Genomic DNA, 23,826 nt, shown 5'->3' on the forward strand with positions numbered 1-23,826 from the left:
TCGGATGACAGAGCTTCTCACCCTATCTCTAAGTGGAGCCTTATTTTGGCCGCTTGTACCCGTGATCTTGTCCTTTCAGTCATAACCCAAAGCTCATGACCATAGGTGAGGATGGGAACGTAGATCGACCGGTAAACTGAGAGCTTTACCTTCCGGCTCAGCTCCTTCTTTACCACAATGGATCGATACAGCGTCCGCATTACTGCAGACGCCGCACCGATCCGCCTGTTGATCTCACAATCCACTCTTCCTTCACTCGTGAACGAGACTCCGAGGTACTTGAACTCCTCCACTTGGGGCAGGGCACTCCACCCTTCTCTTGAACTCGGATTTGGAGGTGCTGATTCTCATCCAAGTCGATTCACAATTGGCTGCGAACCAATCCAGTGAGAACTAAAGATACTGGCCGGTTGAAGCCATCAGGACCACATCATCTGCAAAAAGCAGAGACCTAATCCTGCAGCCACCAAACCGGATCCCCTCAACACCTTGACTGCGCCTAGAAATTCTGTCCATAAAATTTATGAACAGAATCGGCGCCTTGATAGAGTCCAACCCTCACTGGAAAAGTGTCCGACTTACTGCCGGCAATGCGGACCAAGTTCTGACACTGATCATACAGGGAGCGGACCGCCACAATAAGACAGTCCGATACCCCATACTCTCTGAGCACTCCCCACAGGACTTCCCGAGGGACACGGTCGAATGCCTTCTCCAAATCCACAAAGCACATGTAGACTGGTTGGGCAACCTCCCATGCACCCTCAAGGACCCTGCCGAGAGTATAGACCTCGTCCACAGTTCCACGACCAGGACGAAAACCACACTGTTCCTCCTGAATCCGAGGTTCGACTATCCGGCATAAACTCCTCTCCAGTACACCTGAATATCTGGTATTTGCATGTCTGTCCAATCAGCGGCAGCTACGCCCTGTTTCATCTTTGGACCTAAGTCTTTGACTTGGTAGGCGGGTACGAGCCTACCAAGCCAGGTGGTACCAGCACGAGCATGGAGGAGCCTTTGTAGTGGTGTCGCAGCTTAGTGGTCGTGCCGTCAGGTAACACCAGGAAGGTTCCTTCTGTGCGATATTGACAGGTGCTTTTTTTCTCCCTGGACTTCGACTTCATACCTGGTGTTGTCCTTCAGACCTCGGCCAAGAAGCCAGGTAAACAGTGGCAAGAATGTGGGCGATAAGAGTGTATGTTCGTGGGCATGAACTTTTTTTTTTTTTTCTTTGTTATGAAAAAGGGAGGTTTTTGCGGTTGGTGCAATAAGTGTAAGTGTATATTGTGTTTTTTATGTTGATTTAATTAAACTTTTTTTAAAAAAATTTTTTAATATAAAAATGAATTAAAAATTCTTCTGCGGCCCGATACCAATCGGGTGGTTGGGGACCACTGCTCTAAATAACATCCTAAAACCCCCTTCAACATTTTAAATACACACTGTAAGTATATATGTAATGTAGTAACATTCTTAATAACATGTCATATTTACATATCTTGCTCATTTTAAGCATACAATGTCTGCTCTCACTGGGATGCCGACTGATGGGATGTTCATATCTTCCCGTTTGGATGAAGAATTAATCCTTGCAAAGGGTTAAAAAGGGTGGGTGCAAAAGAGCTTATTATCGTATCTTTCTTGCCATCTCCAGGTCTAAGTTGGAAGTCAAAGTTGACCAAGTTCTCTGTTTATGTCCACAACCTTCTACTACATAAGTGAGAAGCATGATTTATAATCTAGAATTAGCTTTCACCATCTTAGAGGCGAGAAAGCAGCTCAGTATGTCAATATAGCAGCATAAGCTAGTTACTTCTGTGATCAATGCGGCGCTAAAAGTAGGTCCTTAGCGTTAGCACTTATAATAACAATATCGCTAATACTTGGTTAATATTCAGGTCACAAAATGTAAATGGAGTATTGTTGGCAGCTTCCGGATGTTTTTTTGGAGGACTTTGTGGGTCTAATAGAGGAGCTCCCATTGACTCCAATATTAGCTGACTTTTGCTCACATTTATTTACGAAATAAAATTCATGAAAATTAAAAACATATGTCTTACAAAAGTATTGTGAAAGATAGGCGACATTTTAAAAAAAGTGCAGTTTCCTTTGAATTTGTCAAATAAGTAAACAGTCCTTCAAATTAAAGATGTAAAACAAGTGAGGTTGTTTATAGATATTATCCACTATGAAGTTACAGTAAAACTAAGCACACAAGGGAAAGTACATTCATATACACATGAAGTACACATATGTGTAAGAATCATGTTAACCACCAAAATATTGTCTCGTTCTCCTAAAGCCAATATCGAGTATCCTTTGGTGAGCTGACCGTATCGTCACACCCTTAGTTAAAAGCACACCATCCCCATGACATGACACTTCCACGTGATGTAGAACAGGAGTACAACATTTTAAACATACACACACATCTGAAGAATATCAAACAAATATATTTGGTGGGCCAAACAAAACGACTCGGCGAACCAATGTTTGGTATGGGCGATATGACCTATAATCTATATCCTAATAACAATATATGTCACGATATATCATTTGGTATATGATTGATTATAGAATAATTTTAAAGCGGGTTACAAAAGCTCCTAATTCGGCAGCTGACATATGCAGTAACATATTGTGTCATTTGTTATTGTATTATTTAGTCGAAACAATTATTATTAATGTACTTGTTTATTTACTGTTATTATCTGGTTATCGTTACTTTATTTGAGAAAATAATACTGGAAATGATGTAATATTTCAGCAACTAAATTAGGAACCTGTGTAGCCTGTTTTAAAATGGTTCTATTAGTAATTCAATACGAAATAATATATCGTAAAATCAATTTTCAACCATATCCTCTATTCATAGTAACAAGTCCTGTTGTCCTGGTTGGTTTTTATTTTCCTGTGAATAATGTTGTAAAGAGCAGCGTGTTTGTGCATCACTGAGATTTCAAGACAGTTCATAAGATAACTTGTTTTTCCTAAGTGCATGTAAAAGTACTGAATGCATTGTGTGACTGAGCAGAGATGGTGTGTTTGTCTTGCAGACGTCTGTGAAGAACATCTTCACCCTGAGCAACAGAAGTGGAGCTTCAGAATGCAGACGGAGAAGCCACAGCACAACCTCATAAAGAAGGAAGAGGAATACCCACTGATCCCCCATTTTAAAAGGAAGAGGAGGACACATTGACACCCCATTTTAAAGAGGAAGCGGTAGATCCACTGATCCCTCACATAAAGGAGGAAGAGGAGGACCCACTGAAACCTCACATTAAGGAAGAAGAGGAGGAACACAGCATCAGTCAGCAGGGAGAGCATCTTGAAGGACTGGAGGAGGTTGATGTCACCAAGATGCCAGTGACTGGTGTCCCTGTGAAGAGTGAAGATGATGAGGTCAAAGGTGAGAGTGAGGAGAGGGGAGGGGGGGAGCCTCCAAGCAGCAGCTCAACTCAACACATGACAACAGAAGCTGATGGAGACCACTGTGGAGGATCACAAGCAGACAAGCTCTTAGCTCCACTATCAGATAGTGAGGACACAACGTCACACTCTCCTGACACTGATGATGAAGACTCTAAAGATGATAAGACATGTCACACTGACAACAAACTCTTGACGTGTTCTCACTGTGACAAAACTTTTAAATATCCTAGTAAGTTGAAAAGACACATGAGAACACACACTGGAGAAAAACCTTTTTCATGTTCAATATGCGGTAAAGGTAGTACTCAGAGGCAGGATTTGAAAATACACATGAGAATACACACTGGAGAAAAACCTTTTTCCTGCTCAGAATGTGGTAAAAGTTTTGTAAGAAATCAAAGTTTAAAAGAACACGTGAGAACACACACTGGTGAAAAACCTTTTTCATGTTCAATCTGCGGTAAAGATTTTACTCAAAGGCACGATTTAAAATGCACATGAGAACACACACTGGAGAAAAACCTTTTTCCTGCTCAGAGTGTGGTAAAAGTTTTGTAAGGAATCAAAGTTTAAAAGCACACATGAGAACACACACTGGAGAAAAATCTTTCATATGTTCAATCTGCAGTAAAGATTTTACTCATAGTCCACATTTGAAAAGACACATGAGAACACACACTGGAGAAAAACCTTTTTCATGTTCAATCTGCGGTAAAGATTTTACCAGAAGGGGCTATTTAAAAAAACACATGAGAAACACACACTGGAGAAAAACTTCATACTTCTTCAGTATGTCGTAAAAGTTGTATACAAAGACAGCATTTGAAAAGACACATGAGAACACACACAGGTGAGAAAGTGTTGAGTTGCAGTGTGTGTGGTGAAAGATTCTCTTCTAAGTCCCAGTGTAAGAAACACAAGTGTGCTGGTGAGAACAGCAGCAACAAATGAAGATGCAGGATTTGAAATAAACTGTCAAAACTTGAACTTTGACCTTCTAGCAACATCAGCACATAGAGTCTAACATTTATGGATTAGATATAGAGTTTTGCTTTTTTCAGTCACGTACATGTTTTAACATACAACATTGTGTACTTTTATTTAAAAATAAAGACAACACTTTTACTGTAAAGGTGAGAATAAACAGGAAAAACATGTTGCAAATAATTTTATTTGTGTATAGAGATATTCAGAAATCACTTTAACTATTAATTGTATAGATGAACTCCTTTATATGATGTACATATTTTGTAACTGTTGCTAAAATAATTATTATAATTTGTTTTATTTCTCTAAAAACAGGATAAGTTAAGTTCATAAAAGGGAATTCAAATCAAATGCATAAAAGTTCATAAGAAGGCTTTATTTAGTTACTGTGGTTAAAAATGTCCTTTCATGCCTTTTTCTTAAGTTTGGTCTTGTTTGGTCTGTCGTCGGATGTAGGGAAGTTACTTCCGGGTAGGAGAAAACATTTTTTGATGCAATGAGAAGGGAGAAAGAGAGCGACTGATCATAACAAAGACTAAAAAGTGTCACAAGGCCTTTCAGCATTCGGGCTATAAGAGCCAGAAGATCACAATTCCCTCCTAAAAGAAGCATGCAGGCCATCAAGGTATTTGTTTGTCATTTGTTGGTATTTTACCGCGGTAAAATGTTTGATCCACATGCTGTGCATGTTGTTATTTTTACATTTGTAACGTGCTTTATTTATTACAGTTTTCACGGTGAATTTGAAAGGAAAGGAAGCCTTCGAATAAATCAGTTCAAGAAAGCCATTGTTTCTGTGCTATTTGGAGGGAGTTACAGTGAAAACTCGCACTGTTCAACGACGCGGTGGACAACGCTGAGACTGTCACCCATTTAGAGTTCGGAAATCGGTTAAAAAAATAGATGGTCTTTTTTTCTGCAACATCAAGGTATATATTGACGCTTACATAGGTCTGCTGATAATGTTCCCCTTTAATAGAAAGCCATTGCAGCTATTTGGGATACAACACTTCTCAGACGGCAAGATAACTTTCCAATGTGTGATTCACTAGAATAGGGCCCCAAAGCACACTGGATTCCAGTTAATTGAAATACCACAACTCTGCATATTGTTGAGATGAGTTACATTTAAATGGGAACATTATCACAATTTCTGAAGGGTTGAAACCAATAAAAATCAGTTCCCAGTGGCCCTATTTTTTTATCGAAGTTTTTCTCAAAATTTTACCCAACACGCAATATCCCGAAAAATGGCTTCAAAGTGCCTCATTTAACCGTCGTTATATCCACTTGTTAATTATCCTGTGATGTCACAGCGTGACCACACAGAAACAAACATGGCAAATAGTACAGAAAGGTATAGCGATATTAGCTCAGATTCAGACTCGGATTTCAGCGCCGTAAGCGATTCAACAGATTACGCATGTATTGAAACGGATGGTTGGAGTGTGGAGGCAGGTAGCGAAAATGAAATTAAAGAAGAAAAAGAAGCTTTTGAGCCATATCACGACAGACAGCGCGGCACGGGAGGAAGCGCGGACGAATTCGGCGATCGCCTTCCAACCAACGATCGGTATGTGTTTGTTTGGCATTAAATGTGGGTGGAGGGAAAGGCTGGATGCAAATATAGCTACAAATGAGGCATGATGATGCAACAAGTACATTCAGCTAGCCTAAATAGCATGTTAGCATCGATTAGCTTACAGTCATGCCGTGACCAAATATGTCTGATTAGCACACTCCACATAAATCAATAACATTAAAAAAACTCACCTTTGTGATTTCGTTGACTTTATCGTTGGAAATGCTTCTGCTTTGAGTGTCGCAGGATATCCACACATTCTTGCCATCTCTGTCGTAGCATAGCTGTCGTCGGTAAAGTGTGCGGAACAAACGAGGGACTTTCGCGTCTTTTGACCACTGGTGCAACTTGAATCCGTCTCTGTTGGTGTTGTTACACCCTCCGACAACACAGCGACGAGGCATGATGTCTCCAAAGTACCGGAAAACAGTGGAAAAAACGGAAAAATAACAGAGCTGATTAGGCTTTGGACACTTAAAGGGGAACATTATCACAATTTCAAAAGGGTTAAAAACAATAAAAATCAGTTCCCAGTGGCTTGTTGTATTTTCGGAAGTTTTTTTTCCAAATTTTACCGGTCTCGGAATATCCCTAAATAAAGCTTTAAAGTGCCTTATTTCGCTCCCTTCGAAACCAATTTATATTTCCCTGTGACGTCACACAGTGCTGCCAATGTAAACAAACAATGGTGAATAGCACAGCAAGATATAGCGACATTAGGGACGGCGTGGCGCATTGGAAGAGTCGCCGTGCGCAATCTGAGGGTACCCTGGTTTAATCCCCACCTAGTACCAACCTCGTCACGTCTGTTGTGTCCTGAGCAAGACACTTCACCCTTGCTCCTGATGGGTGCTGGTTGGCGCCTTGCATGCCAGCTCCCTCCATCAGTGTGTGAATATGTGTGTGAATGGGTAAATGTGGAAGTAGTGTCAAAGCGCTCTGAGTGCCTTGAAGGTAGAAAAGCGCTATACAAGTACAACCCATTTATCATTTATCATTAGCTCGGATTCAGACTCGGATTTCAGCGACTTAAGCGATTCAACAGATTACGCATGTATTGAAACAGATGGTTGGAGTATGAAAATATTGAAGAAGAAACTGAAGCTATTGAGCGAATAGCTATTGACGCTATTCATAGCCATAGCATGGCCGAATAGCTGCGTTAGCATCGCCGGTAAAATGTGCGGACCAAACGATCAGGACTTTCACATCTTGTGACACTGGAGCAACTTAAATCTGTCGATTGGTAAGTGTTTTTTTCGCATTAAATGTGGGTGGAAGGAAACGTAATATAGTTGCAAATGCATCTACAGGTTATCCATACATCTCTGTGCCATGTCTGCCTTAGCACGGCCGGTAAATAGCATGTTAGCATCGATTAGCGTAGCATGTTAGCATCGATTAGCTGGCAGTCAACATCAACAAAACTCACTTTTGTGATTTTGTTGACTTTATCGTCGCAAATGCATCTGCAGGTTATCCATACATCTCTGTGCCATGTCTGTCTTAGCATCGCCGGTCAAATGTGGAGACACTCTGGCACATTCAATGGGGGTCTGGCGGCAGACACTTTGGCATCTTGGGGCCAGTGGTGCAACTTGAATCCCTCCTTGTTAGTGTTGTTAAACCCTTCGACAACACACCGACGAGGCATGATGTCTCCAAGGTTCCAAAAAATAGTCGAAAAAACGGAAAATAACAGAGCTGAGACCCGGTGTTTGTAATGTGTTGAAAATGAAAATGGCGGCTGTGTTACCTCGGCGACGTCACGTTCTGACGTCATCACCACATGAGCGATAAACAGAAAGGCGTTTAATTCGCCAAAATTCACCCATTTAGAGTTCGGAAATCGGTTAAAAAAATATATGGTCTTTTTTCTGCACCATCAAGGTATATATTGACGCTTACATAGGTCTGGTGATAATGTTCCCTTTAAGAAGTCAGTTAAGATTAACAGGTCCTCTGGAGAAGGCGATGTTTATCTTCTGAAAGCTTGTAGTCTCTCCATGGTGCTTTTCTCTGGCTCCTCAACTGTCCCCTCCTGGCTCCTTCCTCCCGTGGTCTTCCAGGCGAAACAGGACAGCTGATCAGGCAGGCTCTTCCTTGGCGTAATCACGCTGACTGGCAGTCCTCTGTCCTTCATGTCTCTTGTCACCTCCTCTGTAGTCCTCTGTCCTTCATGTCTCTTGTCACCTCCTCTGTAGTCCTCTGTCCTTCATGTCTCTTGTCACCTCCTCTGTAGTCCTCTGTCCTTCATGTCTCTTGTCACCTCCTCTGCAGTCCTCTGTCCTTCATGTCTCTTGTCACCTCCTCTGTAGTCCTCTGTCCTTCATGTCTCTTGTCACCTCCTCTGTAGTCCTCTGTCCTTCATGTCTCTTGTCACCTCCTCTGTAGTCCTCTGTCCTTCACGTCTCTTGTCACCTCCTCTGTAGTCCTCTGTCCTTCATGTCTCTTGTCACCTCCTCTGTAGTCCTCTGTCCTTCATGTCTCTTGTCACCTCCTCTGTAGTCCTCTGTCCTTCATGTCTCTTGTCACCTCCTCTGTAGTCCTCTATCCTTCACGTCTCTTGTCACTTCCTCTGTAGTCCTCTGTCCTTCATGTCTCTTGTCACCTCCTCTGTAGTCCTCTGTCCTTCACGTCTCTTGTCACCTCCTCTGTAGTCCTCTGTCCTTCATGTCTCTTGTCACCTCCTCTGTAGTCCTCTGCCCTTCATGTCTCTTGTTACCTCCTCTGTAGTCCTCTGTCCTTCATGTCTCTTGTCACCTCCTCTGTAGTCCTCTATCCTTCACGTCTCTTGTCACCTCCTCTGTAGTCCTCTGTCCTTCATGTCTCTTGTCACCTCCTCTGTAGTCCTCTGTCCTTCACGTCTCTTGTCACCTCCTCTGTAGTCCTCTGTCCTTCATGTCTCTTGTCACCTCCTCTGTAGTCCTCTGTCCTTCATGTCTCTTGTCACCTCCTCTGTAGTCCTCTGTCCTTCATGTCTCTTGTCGCCTCCTCTGTAGTCCTCTGTCCTTCATGTCTCTTGTCGCCTCCTCTGTCCTTCATGTCTCTTGTCGCCTCCTCTGTCCTTCATGTCTCTTGTCACCTCCTCTGTAGTCCTCTGTCCTTCATGTCTCTTGTCACCTCCTCTGTAGTCCTCTGTCCTTCATGTCTCTTGTCACCTCCTCTGTAGTCCTCTGTCCTTCATGTCTCTTGTCACCTCCTCTGTAGTCCTCTGTCCTTCATGTCTCTTGTCACCTCCTCTGTAGTCCTCTGTCCTTCACGTCTCTTGTCACCTCCTCTGTAGTCCTCTGTCCTTCATGTCTCTTGTCACCTCCTCTGTAGTCCTCTGTCCTTCATGTCTCTTGTCACCTCCTCTGTAGTCCTCTGTCCTTCATGTCTCTTGTCGCCTCCTCTGTAGTCCTCTGTCCTTCATGTTTCTTGTCGCCTCCTCTGTAGTCCTCTGTCCTTCATGTCTCTTGTCACCTCCTCTGTAGTCCTCTGTCCTTCATGTCTCTTGTCACCTCCTCTGTAGTCCTCTGTCCTTCACGTCTCGTGTCACCTCCTCTGTAGTCCTCTGTCCTTCATGTCTCTTGTCACCTCCTCTGTAGTCCTCTGTCCTTCATGTCTCTTGTCACCTCCTCTGTAGTCCTCTGTCCTTCACGTCTCTTGTCACCTCCTCTGTAGTCCTCTGTCCTTCACGTCTCCTGTCACCTCCTCTGTAGTCCTCTGTCCTTCACGTCTCCTGTCACCTCCTCTGTAGTCCTCTGTCCTTCATGTCTCTTGTCACCTCCTCTGTAGTCCTCTGCCCTTCATGTCTCTTGTCACCTCCTCTGTAGTCCTCTGTCCTTCATGTCTCTTGTCACCTCCTCTGCTGTCCAGTACAACTGTGTGCCGTTCTCATAAAACACTCGTAGTTTTGCCAGGAACGTAGTCTGGAAGCGAATATTTCTTTGCTTTAACACTCGCTTCGCTTCAGTATATTCTTTCCTCTTTTGCAGGACTGCTGGGGGGTAATCCTGGTCAAAGTATATCAGTCTACCATCTAAGAAAATCTTCTTCTTTCCCCAGGCTTTGCGCATGACCTCTTCTTTCATTTTGTAGTGGAGGAATTTGACTATTATTGACTATTGTCTTCTCCGTCTCCGGCGGGTCTTGGCGCCAACGCGCCGTGCGCTCTTTCGATGTCGAGATGCGTAGCTACAGGAATCTCCAACATGTCCCGCAGCAGTTTTTCCACAAACTCTGGCATGGACGGCCCCTCGGCTCCTTCGGCATACTTGCCAACCCTCCCGGATTTTCCGGGAGACTCCCGAAATTCAGCGCCTCTCCCGAAAACCTCCCGGAAAAAAATTTCTCCCGAAAATAACCCGAAATTCAGCCGGAGCTGGAGGCCACGCCCCCTCCAGCTCCTTGCGGACATGAGTGGGGACAGTCTCTTTTCACGTCCGCTTTCCCACTATATAAACAGCTTGCCTGCCCAATCACGTTACAACATCTATGGATTTGAATAAAAAACTGCACACACAAGGAGATGAAGCAGAAGAACGAGGAAGTTACAGCCAGACGAGGTCTGTAATAGAGTGATTCTTTGTTGTCTGTTGCCATCTCCTGGTGAATGTTGGCTATAGTGTTATGGGGTTGCTTTTTGATTGGCCAACGATTTACTGGGTGCTGGGCACCTGACGGCAAGTGAGGGAGTCTGTTCCGAAGCCCACAGTAAAGAGACATAACTTCATCACCTCACCTGGTTATGGACTCCAACCCAATATATTACACCGTCAACGAGCAAAATGAAGAAATAAATGGCAGAACAAAGGTTACTCAAATAGTGAAAGGTAAGTGTTTTTTTTTTAGTAACCAGCAAGCACAGTACAGTTAGTAGAACAACTGTGTTTTTATTACTGTGTATTTGATAGGTACGTGCCGTTTGAAATTTAACTATTTATTATATTTATATATATAATAAAACAAATATATATATAGCTAGAATTCACTGAAAGTCAAGTATTTCATATATATATATATATATATATATATATATATATGAAATACTCGAGTTGGTGAATTGTAGATGTAAATATATTATTCCCCTCTTAACCACGCCCCCCACCCCAACCACGCCCCCAAACCACGCCTCCGCTCACGGGGAGAAATAACTTTTCTCACGAGGGAGATGTTACTCTAAGCTGCCATTCAGCTTGATGACGTCACTGGAACTCCCCAAACTTTTAACTTTAACGTCCGCACGGTTTTTATTTTTATTGTCCGCATTTTAATTTTGCTTTTATACTCTTTCATTTCACTTTGTTGTCTGTAAAGCACTTTGAGTCTGCCTTGTGTATGAAAAGTGCTAAACAAAGTTGCCTTGCCTTAAATTTCCTTTGGCATCACATATACATATATATATATATATATATATATATATATATATATATATATATATATATATATATATATATATATTGTGACAGAAATTAACCAAAAAATATTTGGTTTACATTTTCCTAGTAGACATAACAGTTTGACAGCATTCTCCAACGGAAAATTCTGGAGAAACATCCTGGATGAATTTGGATAGAAGTTAGTTACAAAGTTAAACTTTTTGAATGATAGAACTTTATTTGTGATGATTTATCTCTTATGCTCAGTCCAATTTTTTCCAAATTAATTTGAGGGAAGTTGTCACCGCCTGCTGCCACCTTGTGGTTTGTATTGTCAGTTTTCCTCTTTTGGTGCAGTTGACCTTGTTCTTACATTTCTCCTTCTTCCTAGAGTCCCTGTGTTGCCCTTGTGGGCGGAGTTGTGGGACGTGCACAGCTGCTTCCAATTGACCCTGGTGCTACTTAAGCAGCACCTTGACAGCTGGATGGCACTCGGCGATTCCACTCCACGCCAGTTGATTCTGTGCTTCCAGTATTTTGCTACCTTGGCCGTTCCCAGTGCCATCCATCTTGGTGTTGTTTTGTAGTGTGCACATATTGTAACTCCAAACTAAGTTAAGTTTATTTGTGTATATAAGTAGCTTTTGTTCTTTTTTCCACGATGCACATTTTGTCTTCTCTTTTTCGCACCGTTGATTTTTGTTACTTCCTGTTTGGATTGTTTTTGTGAGTAGATTTCCGCAGTAAAAGAAGTGTTTTACTCAGCATCCTGTGCATCCTTGGATTCCTCTGTGTTGAACAGCACTCTGACAGAAGGAGTTTCTCCAAAACGCAACACCCCTTGGCGGACAAGTTTGTGATTAAAGGCTATACATATAAAATGAAAGGGACAAGTGGTAAAAAAAATGGATGGATGTACAGTAAAGCTCTGTGGGATGATGTACATTATTGACTTTTCCCTAACATTCCAAAGTGTTTTATGTTTTCTGAAATTGATAATGTTTGAGGTATTTTAAAAAGGGTGAAAAAAAATCATAAACTTTGAAAGAAAATTGTCATGTGTAGTTTTTTAATAAGAAATGTAGATTATTAAAAACAAAACAATCCTTCATAACTTTCCACATATAATGTTGCCATTTTTCTCTCATCTACATATTGCATAAAGGGGACATACATATAAAACAATGTTCATATTACAAAAGAGAGTAATAAAGATAATTAAAAGAATGGATTATTGAGACCCAACAAATGATTCATAAAGTCACACATTTCAAAAGTAAATGATCTTGTATAAAAGACAACTGTTCACATGATGTATAAAGTAAATAATAATATGCTTCCAGAAGTGGTCCAGAAGATGTTTCAGATGTGAACCAGTAAATATGAACTAAGAGGGATTTATGTGTACTCAATAGAAAATGTATGAACACATGTAAAACAAATATGTACATCATATAAAGAAAATCATCTATAACATCATTAATATTACAAATTATTTCTGAAAATCTCTGAAGACACAAAAAGTATTTGTAACATGTTTTGTCCTGTTTATTCTCACCTTTACAGTCAAAGTGTTGTGTTCATTTTTAAATAAAAGTACACAATGTTGTATATTGAAACATGTACTTGACTGAAAAAGTAATAATCTATATCTAATCTATAAATGTTAGAATCTATGTGCTGATGTCAGAAGGTCAAAGTTAAGTTTTGACAGTTTATTTCAAATCCTGCATCTTTATTTGCTGCTGCTGTTCTCACCAACACACTTGTGTTTCTTACACTGGGACTTATAAGAGAAACGTTCACCACACACACTGCAACTCCACACTTTCTCACCCGTGTGTGTTATCATGTGTACTTTCAAATGCTGTCTTTGTATAAAACTTTTACAACATACTGAACATGTAAAAGGTTTTTCACCAGTGTGTGTTCTCATGTGCCTTTTCAACTCACCACGTTGTATAAAACCTTTATGACAGACTGAACATGACAGAGGTTTTTCTCCAGTGTGTATTCTCATGTGTACTTTCAAATAGACACTTAGCGAAAACGCTTTACCACATTCTGAACAGATAAAAGGTTTTTCACCAGAGTGAATTTTTGTGTGTCTTTCCAAATACTTTTGTTGGGTGTATCTTTTACCGCAAATTGAGCACGTAAAGGGTTTTTCTCCGGTGTGTATTTTCATGTGTACTTTGAAATAGGCCCTTCGAGTAAAATCTTTACAACAGATTGAACATGTAAACGGTTTTTCTCCAGTGTGTGATCTCATGTGTCTTTTTAAATCGTGCCTCTGAGTAAAATCTTTACCACAGATTGAACATGAAAAAGGTTTTTCCCCAGTGTGTGTTCTCATGTGTCTTTTCAATTTACTAGGATATTGAAAAGTTTTGTCACAGAGAGAACATGTGAAGTGTGTGTTGTCAGTGTGACATGTCTTATCATCTTTAGAGTCTTCATCATCAGTGTCAGGAGAGTGTGACGTTGTGTCCTCACTATCTGATAGTGGAGCTAAGAGCTTGTCTGCTTGTGATCCTCCACAGTGGTCTCCATCAGCTTCTGTTGTCATGTGTTGAGTTGAGCTGCTGCTTGGAGGCTCCCCCCCACCCCTCTCCTCACTTTCACTGTTGACCTCATCATCTTCACTCTTCACAATCACATGGAACTCCTCCAACCATTCTTGACTGATGCTGTGTTCCTCCTCTTCCTCTTTAAAATGGGAGGTCAGTGGGTTATTTTCTTCCCTTTGCATTTGCAATGTATGTGGCGCCTCTTCTTCCTCCTTAATGTGGAAGGGCTGTGGCTCCTCCTTGTCCATCCTGAAGCTCCAATTCTGTTACTCAGAGAGAAGATGTTCTTCACAGAAGTCTGCAGGACACAAGAAGACAAACATGCTCGAGAGGAATCCATCTTTGTTCAGTCACATGTTAGGAGCGATATAGATAAGATTTTACCAATTCAGATTTCCTTTTCAATTCTGCTTTAAGATTCTGTTATTTGTGGATTCACTTTTGCTTTCAAATTCAGTAAAAAGGAGAAGAAACAGGTCGATTAGCACCAACAGTGAGGTCATAAGAGGCCCAGACCTTATGGTTACCCCATGGGGGGCCAGAGGGCCCTAAGGACAATCGTCTGCTTTGAAAATATCAATAAAAAAATAGTTTTGGCTACAAGTTAATAAAATACTACACGTTATTTTTGTGGTATTACACTAAACTTTCCTCCAGAACGTCTTGTCTTTGTCCATGTGATGTCATATGAAACAAAAATTTAACTGTTTGGCCACAATACCCAGTTATGTGTTTAAAGGGGAACATTATCAGCAGACCTATGTAAGCGTCAATATATACCTTGATGGTGCAGAAAAAAACTGCGTGAGCAAATAGTCAAACAGTTTAAGAACAACATTTCTCAAAGTGCAATGGCAAGAAATTTAGGGATTTCAACATCTACAGTCCATAATATCGTCAAAAGGTTCAGAAAATCTGGAAAGATCACTCCACGTAAGCGGTATGGCCGGAAACCAACATTAAATGACCGTGACCTTCCATCCCTCAGACGGCGCTGTTTCAAAAACCGACATCAAGCTCTAAAAGATATCACCACATGGGCTCAGGAACACTTCAGAAAACCACTGTCACTAAATACAGGTGCTGGTCATATTATTAGAATATCATGAAAAAGTGGATTTATTTCATTAATTCCATTTAGAAAGGCAAACTTGTAGAATGTATACATTCATTCCAAACAGACTGATACATTTCAAGTGTTCTTTTTGACAAAAAGGAGATGATTATAGCTGACAACCAATGAAAACCCTAAATTCAACATCTCAGAAAATTAGAATATGGTGAAAAGGTCAGATATTGAAGACACCTGGTGCCACAATCTAATTAGCTAACTAACTCCAAACACCTGGAAAAGCCTTTAAATGGTCTCTCGTTTTGATTCTGTATGACACACAATCCTGGGAAGACTGCTGACTTGACAACTGTCCAAAAGATGACCATTGATACTTTAAAGAAGGAGGGCAAGACACAAAATGTCATTGCCAAAGAGGTTGGATGTTCCCAGAGCTCTGTGTCCAAGCACATTAATAGAGAGGCCAAGGGAAGACAAAGATGTGGTAGAAAAAAGTGTACAAACAGGAGGGATAACCGCGCCCTGGAGAGGATTGTCAAACAAAACCAATTCAAAAATGTGGGGGAGATCCACAAAGAGTGGACTGCAGCTGGAGTCAGTGCTTCAAGAACCACCACGCACCGACGTATGCAAGATATGGGCTTCAGCTGTCGCATTCCTTGTGTAAGGCCAGTCTTGAATAAGAGACAACGTCAAAAGCGTCTCGCCTGGGCTCAAGACAAAAAGGACTGGACTGCTGCTGAGTGGTCCAAAGTTATGTTTTCAGATGAAAGTAAATTTTGTATCTTCTTTGGAAATCAAGGTCCCAGAGTCTGGAGGAAGACAAGAGAGGCACAGAATCCACGTTGCCTGAAGTCCAGTGTCAAATTTCCACAATGGGTAATGGTCTGGGGTGCCATGTCCTCTGCTGGTGTTGGTCCACTGTGTTTCCTGAGGTCTAGGGTCAATGCAGCAGTCTACCAGGAGGTTTTAGAACACTTTATGCTGCCTGCCGCGGACCAATTTTATGGAGGTGAAGATTTCATTTTCCAACATGACTTGGCACCTGCACACAGTGCCAAATCTACCAGTACCTGGTTTAAGGACCATGGTCTCCCTGTTCTTGATTGGCCTGCAAACTCACCTGACCTTAACCCCATAGAAAAGCTATGGGGTATTGTGAAGCGGAAGATGCCAGATGCCAGACCCAACAATGCTGAAGAGCTGAAGGCCACTATTAAAGTGAATTGTGAAGTGAATTATATTTATATAGCGCTTTTCTCAAGTGACTCAAAGTGCTTTACATAGTGAAACCCCAATATCTAAGTTACATTTAAAACCAGTGTGGGTGGCACTGGGAGCAGGTGGGTAAAGTGTCTTGCCCAAGGACACAACGGCAGTGACTAGGATGGTACAAGCGGGGATCGAACCTGCAACACTCAAGTTGCTGGCACGACGCTCTACCAACCGGGCATAAGCAAGCTGGGCTCTCATAAGACCTGAGGAGTGCAACAGACTGGTGGACTTCATACCACGCCGTATTGCTGCAGCAATTCAGGCAAAAAGGAGCTGCAACTAAATATTGATTGCTGTACATGCTGAAAGTTTCCATGTTCATACTTTTCAGTTGGCCCACATTTCTAAAAAATATTTTTTGGTACTAGTCGTAACTAATATTCTAATTTTCTGAGATACTGAATTTGGGATTTTCAGTAATTGTCAGTACTAATCATTAAAATTTAAAGAAATAAACATTTCAAATATATATCACTATGTGTGTCATGAATTGATATAATATGTAAGTTTCACGTTCTGAATATAATTACTGAAATAAATCCACTTTTTCATGATATTCTAATAATATGAACAGCACCTGTACAGTTCGTCGCTACATCTGTAAGTGCAACTTAAAGCTCTACTTTGCAAAGCGAAAGCCATTTATCAACAACATCCAGAAACGCCGCCACCTTCTCTGGGCCCGAGATGATCTAAGATGGACTGATGCAAAGTGGAAAAGTGCTCTGTGGTCTGACGAGTCCACATTTCAAATTGTTTTTGGAAATATTCGACTGTGTCATCAGGACCAAAGTGGAAGCAAACCATCCAGACTGTTATTGACGCAAAGGTCAAAAGCCAGCATCTGTGATGGTATGGGGGTGCAATAGTGCCCAAAGCATGGGTAACTTACACATCTGTGAAGGCACCATTAATGCTGAAAGGTAAATACAGGTTTAGGTACAACATATGCTGCCATCTAAGCACCGTCTTTTTCATGGACGCCCCTGCTTATTTCAGCAAGACAATGCCGAGCCACATTCAGCACGTGTTACAACCGCGTGGCTTCGTAAAAAAAAAAAGAGTGTGGGTACTTTCCTGGCCCGCCTGCAGTCCAGACCTGTCTCCCATCGAAAATGTGTGGCGCATTATGAAGCGTAAAATACGACAGCGGAGACCCCGGACTGTTGAACGACTGAAGCTCTACTTAAAACAAGAATGGGGAAGATTTCAAAGTTTCAACAATTAGTTTTCTCAGTTCCCAAACGTTTATTGAGTGTTGTTAAAAGAAAAGGTGATGTAACACAGTGGTGAACATGCCCTTTCCCAACTACTTTGGCACGTGTTGCAGCCATGAAATTCTAAGTTAATTATTATTTGCAAAAAAAATATGTTTATGAGTTTGAACATCACATATCTTGTCTTTGTAGTGCATTCTAGGGGGGGAATGCCCACATATAGGGTCCTCTCCAAGGTTTCTCATAGTCATCATTGTCAAGTTTTCCTTGCCCTTATGTGGGCTCTACCGAGGATGTCGTTGTGGTTTGTGCAGCCCTTTGAGATACTAGTGATTTAAGGCTATATAAATAATCATTGATTGATTGATTGATGTTATTAAGAATGTTACTACATTACATATATACTTACAGTGTGTATTTAAAATGTTGAAGGGGGTTTTAGGATGTTATTTAGAGCACTTTATAGGCAGAATAGAGCGGCTACCAGTGACTCAATTGTTAGCTAACTTTTGCTAAGGTTTATTTTCTATTGAGGATGCATTAACCATCGACCTGCTCAGTGGCCTTGTGGTTAGAGTGTCTGCCCTGAGACTGGAAAGTCGTGAGTTCAAATCCTGGCAGAGTGATACCAAAGACTATAAAAACGGGACCCATTGCCTCATTGCTTGGCACTCAGCATCAAGGGTTGGGGGTTAAATCACCAAATGATTCCCGAGCGCGGCCTCCGCTGCCCTCACCTCCCAGGGGGTGAACTTGGGGATGGGTCAAATGCAGAGGATCATTTCACCACACCTAGTGTGTGACTACCGTTGGGACCTTAACTTTATCTTACATAGAGACTGTGAATGATTCCAAAAAGTGCAATTCCCCTTGAAATGAGAAAATAGAACAACAAGATATCATGTGAAGTGAATTATATTTATATAGCGCTTTTCTCTAGTGACTCAAAGCGCTTTACATAGTGAAACCCAATATCTAAGTTACATTTAAACCAATGTGGGCGGCACTGGGAGCAGGTGGGTAAAGTGTCTTGCCCAAGGACACATTGACAGTGGTGAGGATGGCAGAAGCTAGGATCGAACCAGGAACCATCAAGTTGCTGGCACGGCCACTCTACCAATCAAGCTATACCACCCCAAAAAATAAGAACAGAATATTTTAATAATAAAATGCCTCATAGCAAATGTGACAAATTCATCTTAATACTGTCCTTTTTGGGGCTTTCCCCTTTAAAGGGCAAAGTCCTCGCAGGGTCTTTTGTCCTAATGACTGTCTGGTTAAAGTGAGGAGACTATAATTTAGGAAAATAATTTATTTACAAATGGACTAGGATGACTCACTAATTTTTACAGGTAGCTAAAGTTGGGATATAATTAATATAATGAAGGATGAAGTGATTAAGAAATGTTTAATATAGATTAGAATAGGCCGTGCAACTAATCATATGTCCTGAGTTCCAGTTGAAAGTGGGTGCAAGTTCATGCCCACGCACATACACTCTTATCGCCCACATTCTTGCCACTGTTTACCTGGCTTCTTGGCCGAGGTCTGAAGGACAACACCAGATATGAAGTCGGAGCACCAGTCAATATCGCACAGAAGGAACCTTCCTGGAGTTACCTGACGGCACGACCACCAAGCTGCGACACCACTGCAAAGGCTCCTCCATGCTCGTACCACAGCCTGAAGGAGTGAAGGACAAGGACTGCTCCAACTGTTCCATCAGTGGAACCCTGGCTGACTGAGCTGTGTCCGTATGTACCGCCACCCGACCTGATCACCAGTCAGACGACTCATCCTTTGACTCCTATATATGTTGGAACTCAGGGTGTGGCTGATCATGTTGACCTTTCATTGCAACAACTAGCATGGTGTGAGATGGACAGCATTGCTGTCTCACATTGTTCCCTTGCTCTCTGTACTGCCTACCAAACCAAAGACTTAGGTCCAATGACAAAACAGGGCGTAGCTGCCGCTGATTGGACAGACACACAAATCCCACATTTTCAACACTCCCCATTTAAAAAACATAGCTATGGGCTGCACTTTGGACACACCAGGAGCTAGCAGCTACACAACAGCTAAGCTAAAACAGCACATTTAAGCATATCAAATAATTATAGTTGCTTATTACGTACACAAAGTCTCCAAAACAGAAGTCTGATAGAAAGTATCCAGTAACAAACGTGTCCGCATCATTCAACGTTCTTTGCCATGAGCTTGACTTCATGAATTATTGTGGCCACTAGGTGTTGTGAAAGATCAAATCAAACTATTGCAAAAGCATCCGTTATAAGGACAGTGTGTTTTTTATATTTGTGTCAATATGTATAATCATCCTCAGCCTTCCCGGGAAGGTCTATTCAGATGTACTGGAGAGGAGTTTATGCCGCATAGTCGAACCTCGGATTCAGGAGGAACAGTGTGGTTTTCGTCCTGGTCGTGGAACTGTGGAACTGTGGAACATCCCATTTTCTTTTAACAACACTCAATAAACGTTTGGGAACTGAGGAAACTAATTGTTGAAGCTTTGAAAGTGGATTTCTTTACCATTCTTGCTTGATGTAGAGCTTAAAGGAGAACATTATCACCAAACCTATGTAAGCGTCAATATATACCTTGATGGTGCAGAAAAAAGACCATCTATTTTTTTAACCAATTTCCGATCTCGAAATGGGTGAATTTTGGCAAATTAAACGCCTTTCTGTTTATCGGTCTTTCAGCGATGACGTCAAAACGTGACGTCACCGAGGTAACACACCCGCCATTTTCATTTTCACATTACAAACACCGGGTCTCAGCTCTGTTATTTTCCGTTTTTTCGACTATTTTTTGGAACCTAGGAGACATCATGCCTCGTCGGTGTGTTGTCGGAGGGTGTAACAACACTAACAGGGAGGGATTCAAGTTGCACCACTGGCAAGAAATCTGCCGCCAGACCACAAATTGAATGTTCCAAGAGTGTCTTCACATTTGACCGGCGATGCTAAGACAGACATGGCACAGAGATGTATGGATAACCTGCAGATGCATTTGCAACGATTAAGTCAACGAAATCACAAAGGTGAGTTTTGTTGATGTTGTTGACTTATGCTAATCAGACATATTTCGTCAAGGCATGACTGCCAGCTAATTGATGCTAACATGCTATGCTAATCGATGCTAACATGCTATTTACGCTAGCTGTATGTACATTTGAAACTAGATGCCCACATTTAATGCGAAACAAACACTTACCAATCGACGGATTTAAGTTGCTCCAGTGTCACAAGATTCGAAAGTCCTGATCGTTTGGTCTGCACATTTTACCGCCGATGCTAATAAGGCAGCCATGCTATGAGCCACTTCATTAGGTACACCCATGCTTTGGCCGAATAGCGTCAATAGCTATTCGCTCAATAGCTTAAATTCTTCCTCAATTTCGTTTTCGCTATCTGCCTCCATACTCCGACCATCTGTTTCAATACATGCATAATCTGTTGAATCGCTTAAGCCGCTGAAATCCGAGTCTGAATCCGAGCTAATGTCGCTATATCTTGCTGTGGTAACCGCCATGTTGTTTGTATTGGCAGCCCTGTATGACGTCACAGGGAAATGGACGGGTGGATATAGCGATGGTAAAAATCAGTCACTTTGAAGCAGTTTTTCGGGATAATAAGGTAACATTTTGAAAAAAAACTTCGAAAAATTAAAACAAGCCACTGGGAACTGATTTTTATTGTTTTTAACCCTTTTGAAATTGTGATAATGTTCCCCTTTAAGTTGTTCAACAGTCCGGGGACTTGTTGTCGTATTTTACGCTTCATAATACGCGACACATTTACAATGGGAGACATGTCTGGACTTCAGGCGGGCCAGGAAAGTACCCACACTCTTTTACTACGAATCCACCCTGTTGTAACTCGTGGCTTGGCATTGTTTTGCTGAAATAAGAAGGGGCGTCCATGATAAAGTTGCTTGGATGACAACATATGTTGCTCCAAAACCTGTATGGACCTTTCAGCATTAATGGTGCCTTCACAGATGTGTAAGTTACCCATATCTTGGGCACTAATACACCCCCATACCACCACACATGCTGGCTTTTGAACTTTGCGCCTATAACAATCCAGATGGTTATTTTCCTCTTTGATTTGGAGGACACCATGTCCACAGTTTCCAAATATAATTTAAAATGTGGACTCGTCAGACCACAGAACACGTTTCCACTTTGCATCAGTCCATCTTAGATGACCTCGGGCCCAGCGAAGCCAGCGGCGTTCCTGGGTGTTGTTGATGAATGGCTTTTGTTTTGCATAGTAGAGTTTTAACTTGCACTTACAGATGTAGCGACGTTACTGACAGTGGTTTTATGAAGTGTTCCTGAGCCCATGTGGTGATATCCTTTACACACTGATGTCGCTTTTTAATGCAGTACCGCCTGAGGGGTCAAAGGTCCGTAATATCCTCGCTTACGTGCAGTGATTTCTTCAGATTCTCTGAACCTTTTGATGATTTTACGGACCGTAGATGGTAAAACCCCTAAATTCCTTGCAATAGCTCGTTGAGAAATGTTGTTCTAAAACTGTTCAAACAATTTGCTTACAAATTGGTGACCCTCACCCTATCCTTGTTTGTGAATTACTTAGCATTTCATGGAAGCTGCTTTTATACCCAATCATGGCACCCACCTGTTCCCAATTAGCCTTCACACATGTGGGATGTTCCAAATAAGTGTTGATGAGCATTTCTTAACTTTATCAGTATTTATTGCCACTTTCCCAACTTCTTTGTCACGTGTTGCTGGCATTAAATTCTAAAGTTAATGATTATTTGAAACAAAAAAAATGTTTACCAGTTTTAACATCAAATATGTTGTCTTTGTAGCATATTCAACTGAATATGGGTTGAAAATTATTCACAAATAATTTTATTCCGTTGATATTTACATCTAACACAATTTCCCAACTCATATGGAAATGGGGTTTGCAATTTTTATGGACAGAATTTGTAGGCGCAGTCAGGGCGTAGAGGGGATCCGGTTTGGTGGCTACAGGATTAGGTTTCTGCTTTTTGCAGATGATGTGGTCCTGATCTTTTCAACTAGCCAGGATCTTCAGCTCTCACTGGATTGGTTTGCAGCTGAGTGTGAGGCGACTATGATGAGAATCAGCACCTCCAAGTCCGAGTCCAAAGTTCTCGTCCGGAAAAGGGTGGAGTGCCCTGCCCCAAGTGGAGGAGTTCAAGTACCTCGGAGTCTTGTTCACGAGTGAGTGAAGAGTGGATTGTGAGATCGACAGGCGGATTGGTGCAGTAATGCGGACGCTGTATCGATCCGTTGCAGTAAAGAAGGAGCTGAGCTGGAAGGCCGATCTACGTTCCCATCCTCACCTATGGTCATGAGCTTTGGGTCATGACTGAAAGGACAAGATCACGGGTACAAGCGGCCGAAATAAGGCTCTACTTAGAGATAGGGTGAGAAGCTCTGTCATCCGGGAGGAGCTCAAAGTAAAGCCGCTGCTCCTCCACATGGAGAGGAGCCAGATGAGGTGGTTCGGGCATTTAGTCAGGATGCCACCCAAACGCCTCCCCAGGGAGGTGTTTAGGGCACGTCCAACCGGTAGGAGGCCACGGGGAAGACCCAGGACAGGTCGGGTAAACTATGTCTCCCGGCGGGCCTGGGAACACCTCGGGATCCCCCGGGAAGAGCTGAACAAAGCGGCTGGGGAGAGTAAAGGCTGGGCTTCCCTGCTTAGGCTGTTCCCCCCACGACCCGACCTCAGATCAGCAGAAGAAGATGGATGGAAGGATGGAAGTGTAACACAATTTTATGTTTCTTGAAAACAGCGTCCAGTCGTTGATGTTGTCGCTCCTTCTCCTCTTTTGTCGGACAAAGTTCCTCCTCGTACTCTGCTATCGTTTTTTGTTTTTTTCTAACATCACAAATATTTATTTTCGGCAGCAGTTAGTCGCTGAGTCAGCAACACTCACATCATTTGTAATGTAGACATGTTCACACAATAAAAACACTTTACACTTACATTGGATCTCTGCTTTGATGTGTCGATCACTTCCGCCTCTCTTTGTTAGCAGCTAACAAGCTAAGCTAGGCTAGCACGTATAAGTGCACTCAGACTAATGTATCCGCATACAAACAATTAATAACGACGTTTACTCTGTTAAGCGACACACATGTGCACATGTACGTCGTAATTAAGACCTAGAAACCATAATAACCAAAACAACGTATTCTCCGCCAGACGCCATCTTGTTTTGTTCTTCCTCCTGTGTGACGTCATTGAAGTGTTCTCCACCGCGGAACAAATGTTGGCCAAACACGTGTTTC

At 41.9% G+C, this 23,826-nt stretch overlaps 1 protein-coding gene across 1 annotated transcript; it reads right to left on the minus strand.

Annotated features, from left to right (window-relative positions):
* Positions 1 to 12,419: 12,419 nt before the first annotated feature.
* LOC133542527 (gastrula zinc finger protein XlCGF17.1-like) lies at positions 12,420 to 23,783 on the minus strand. Its single transcript, XM_061886745.1, has 2 exons — positions 23,522 to 23,783; positions 12,420 to 14,235 (listed from the first exon to the last, which is right to left on the minus strand). Exon 2 carries the CDS (start codon positions 14,183 to 14,185, stop codon positions 13,103 to 13,105), a length of 1,083 nt encoding a protein of 360 aa, XP_061742729.1. The 5' UTR covers positions 14,186 to 14,235; positions 23,522 to 23,783; the 3' UTR covers positions 12,420 to 13,102.
* Positions 23,784 to 23,826: the final 43 nt, after the last annotated feature.

The sequence above is a fragment of the Nerophis ophidion genome, linkage group LG24 (assembly GCF_033978795.1).
Source record: "Nerophis ophidion isolate RoL-2023_Sa linkage group LG24, RoL_Noph_v1.0, whole genome shotgun sequence".
NCBI lineage: Eukaryota > Metazoa > Chordata > Actinopteri > Syngnathiformes > Syngnathidae > Nerophis > Nerophis ophidion.

What these genes read in the sequence shown, in the direction of transcription:
- LOC133542527 (XM_061886745.1), bottom strand. Translation starts at nt 14,185, where the DNA reads ATGGACAAGGAGGAGCCACAGCCCTTCCACATTAAGGAGGAAGAAGAG.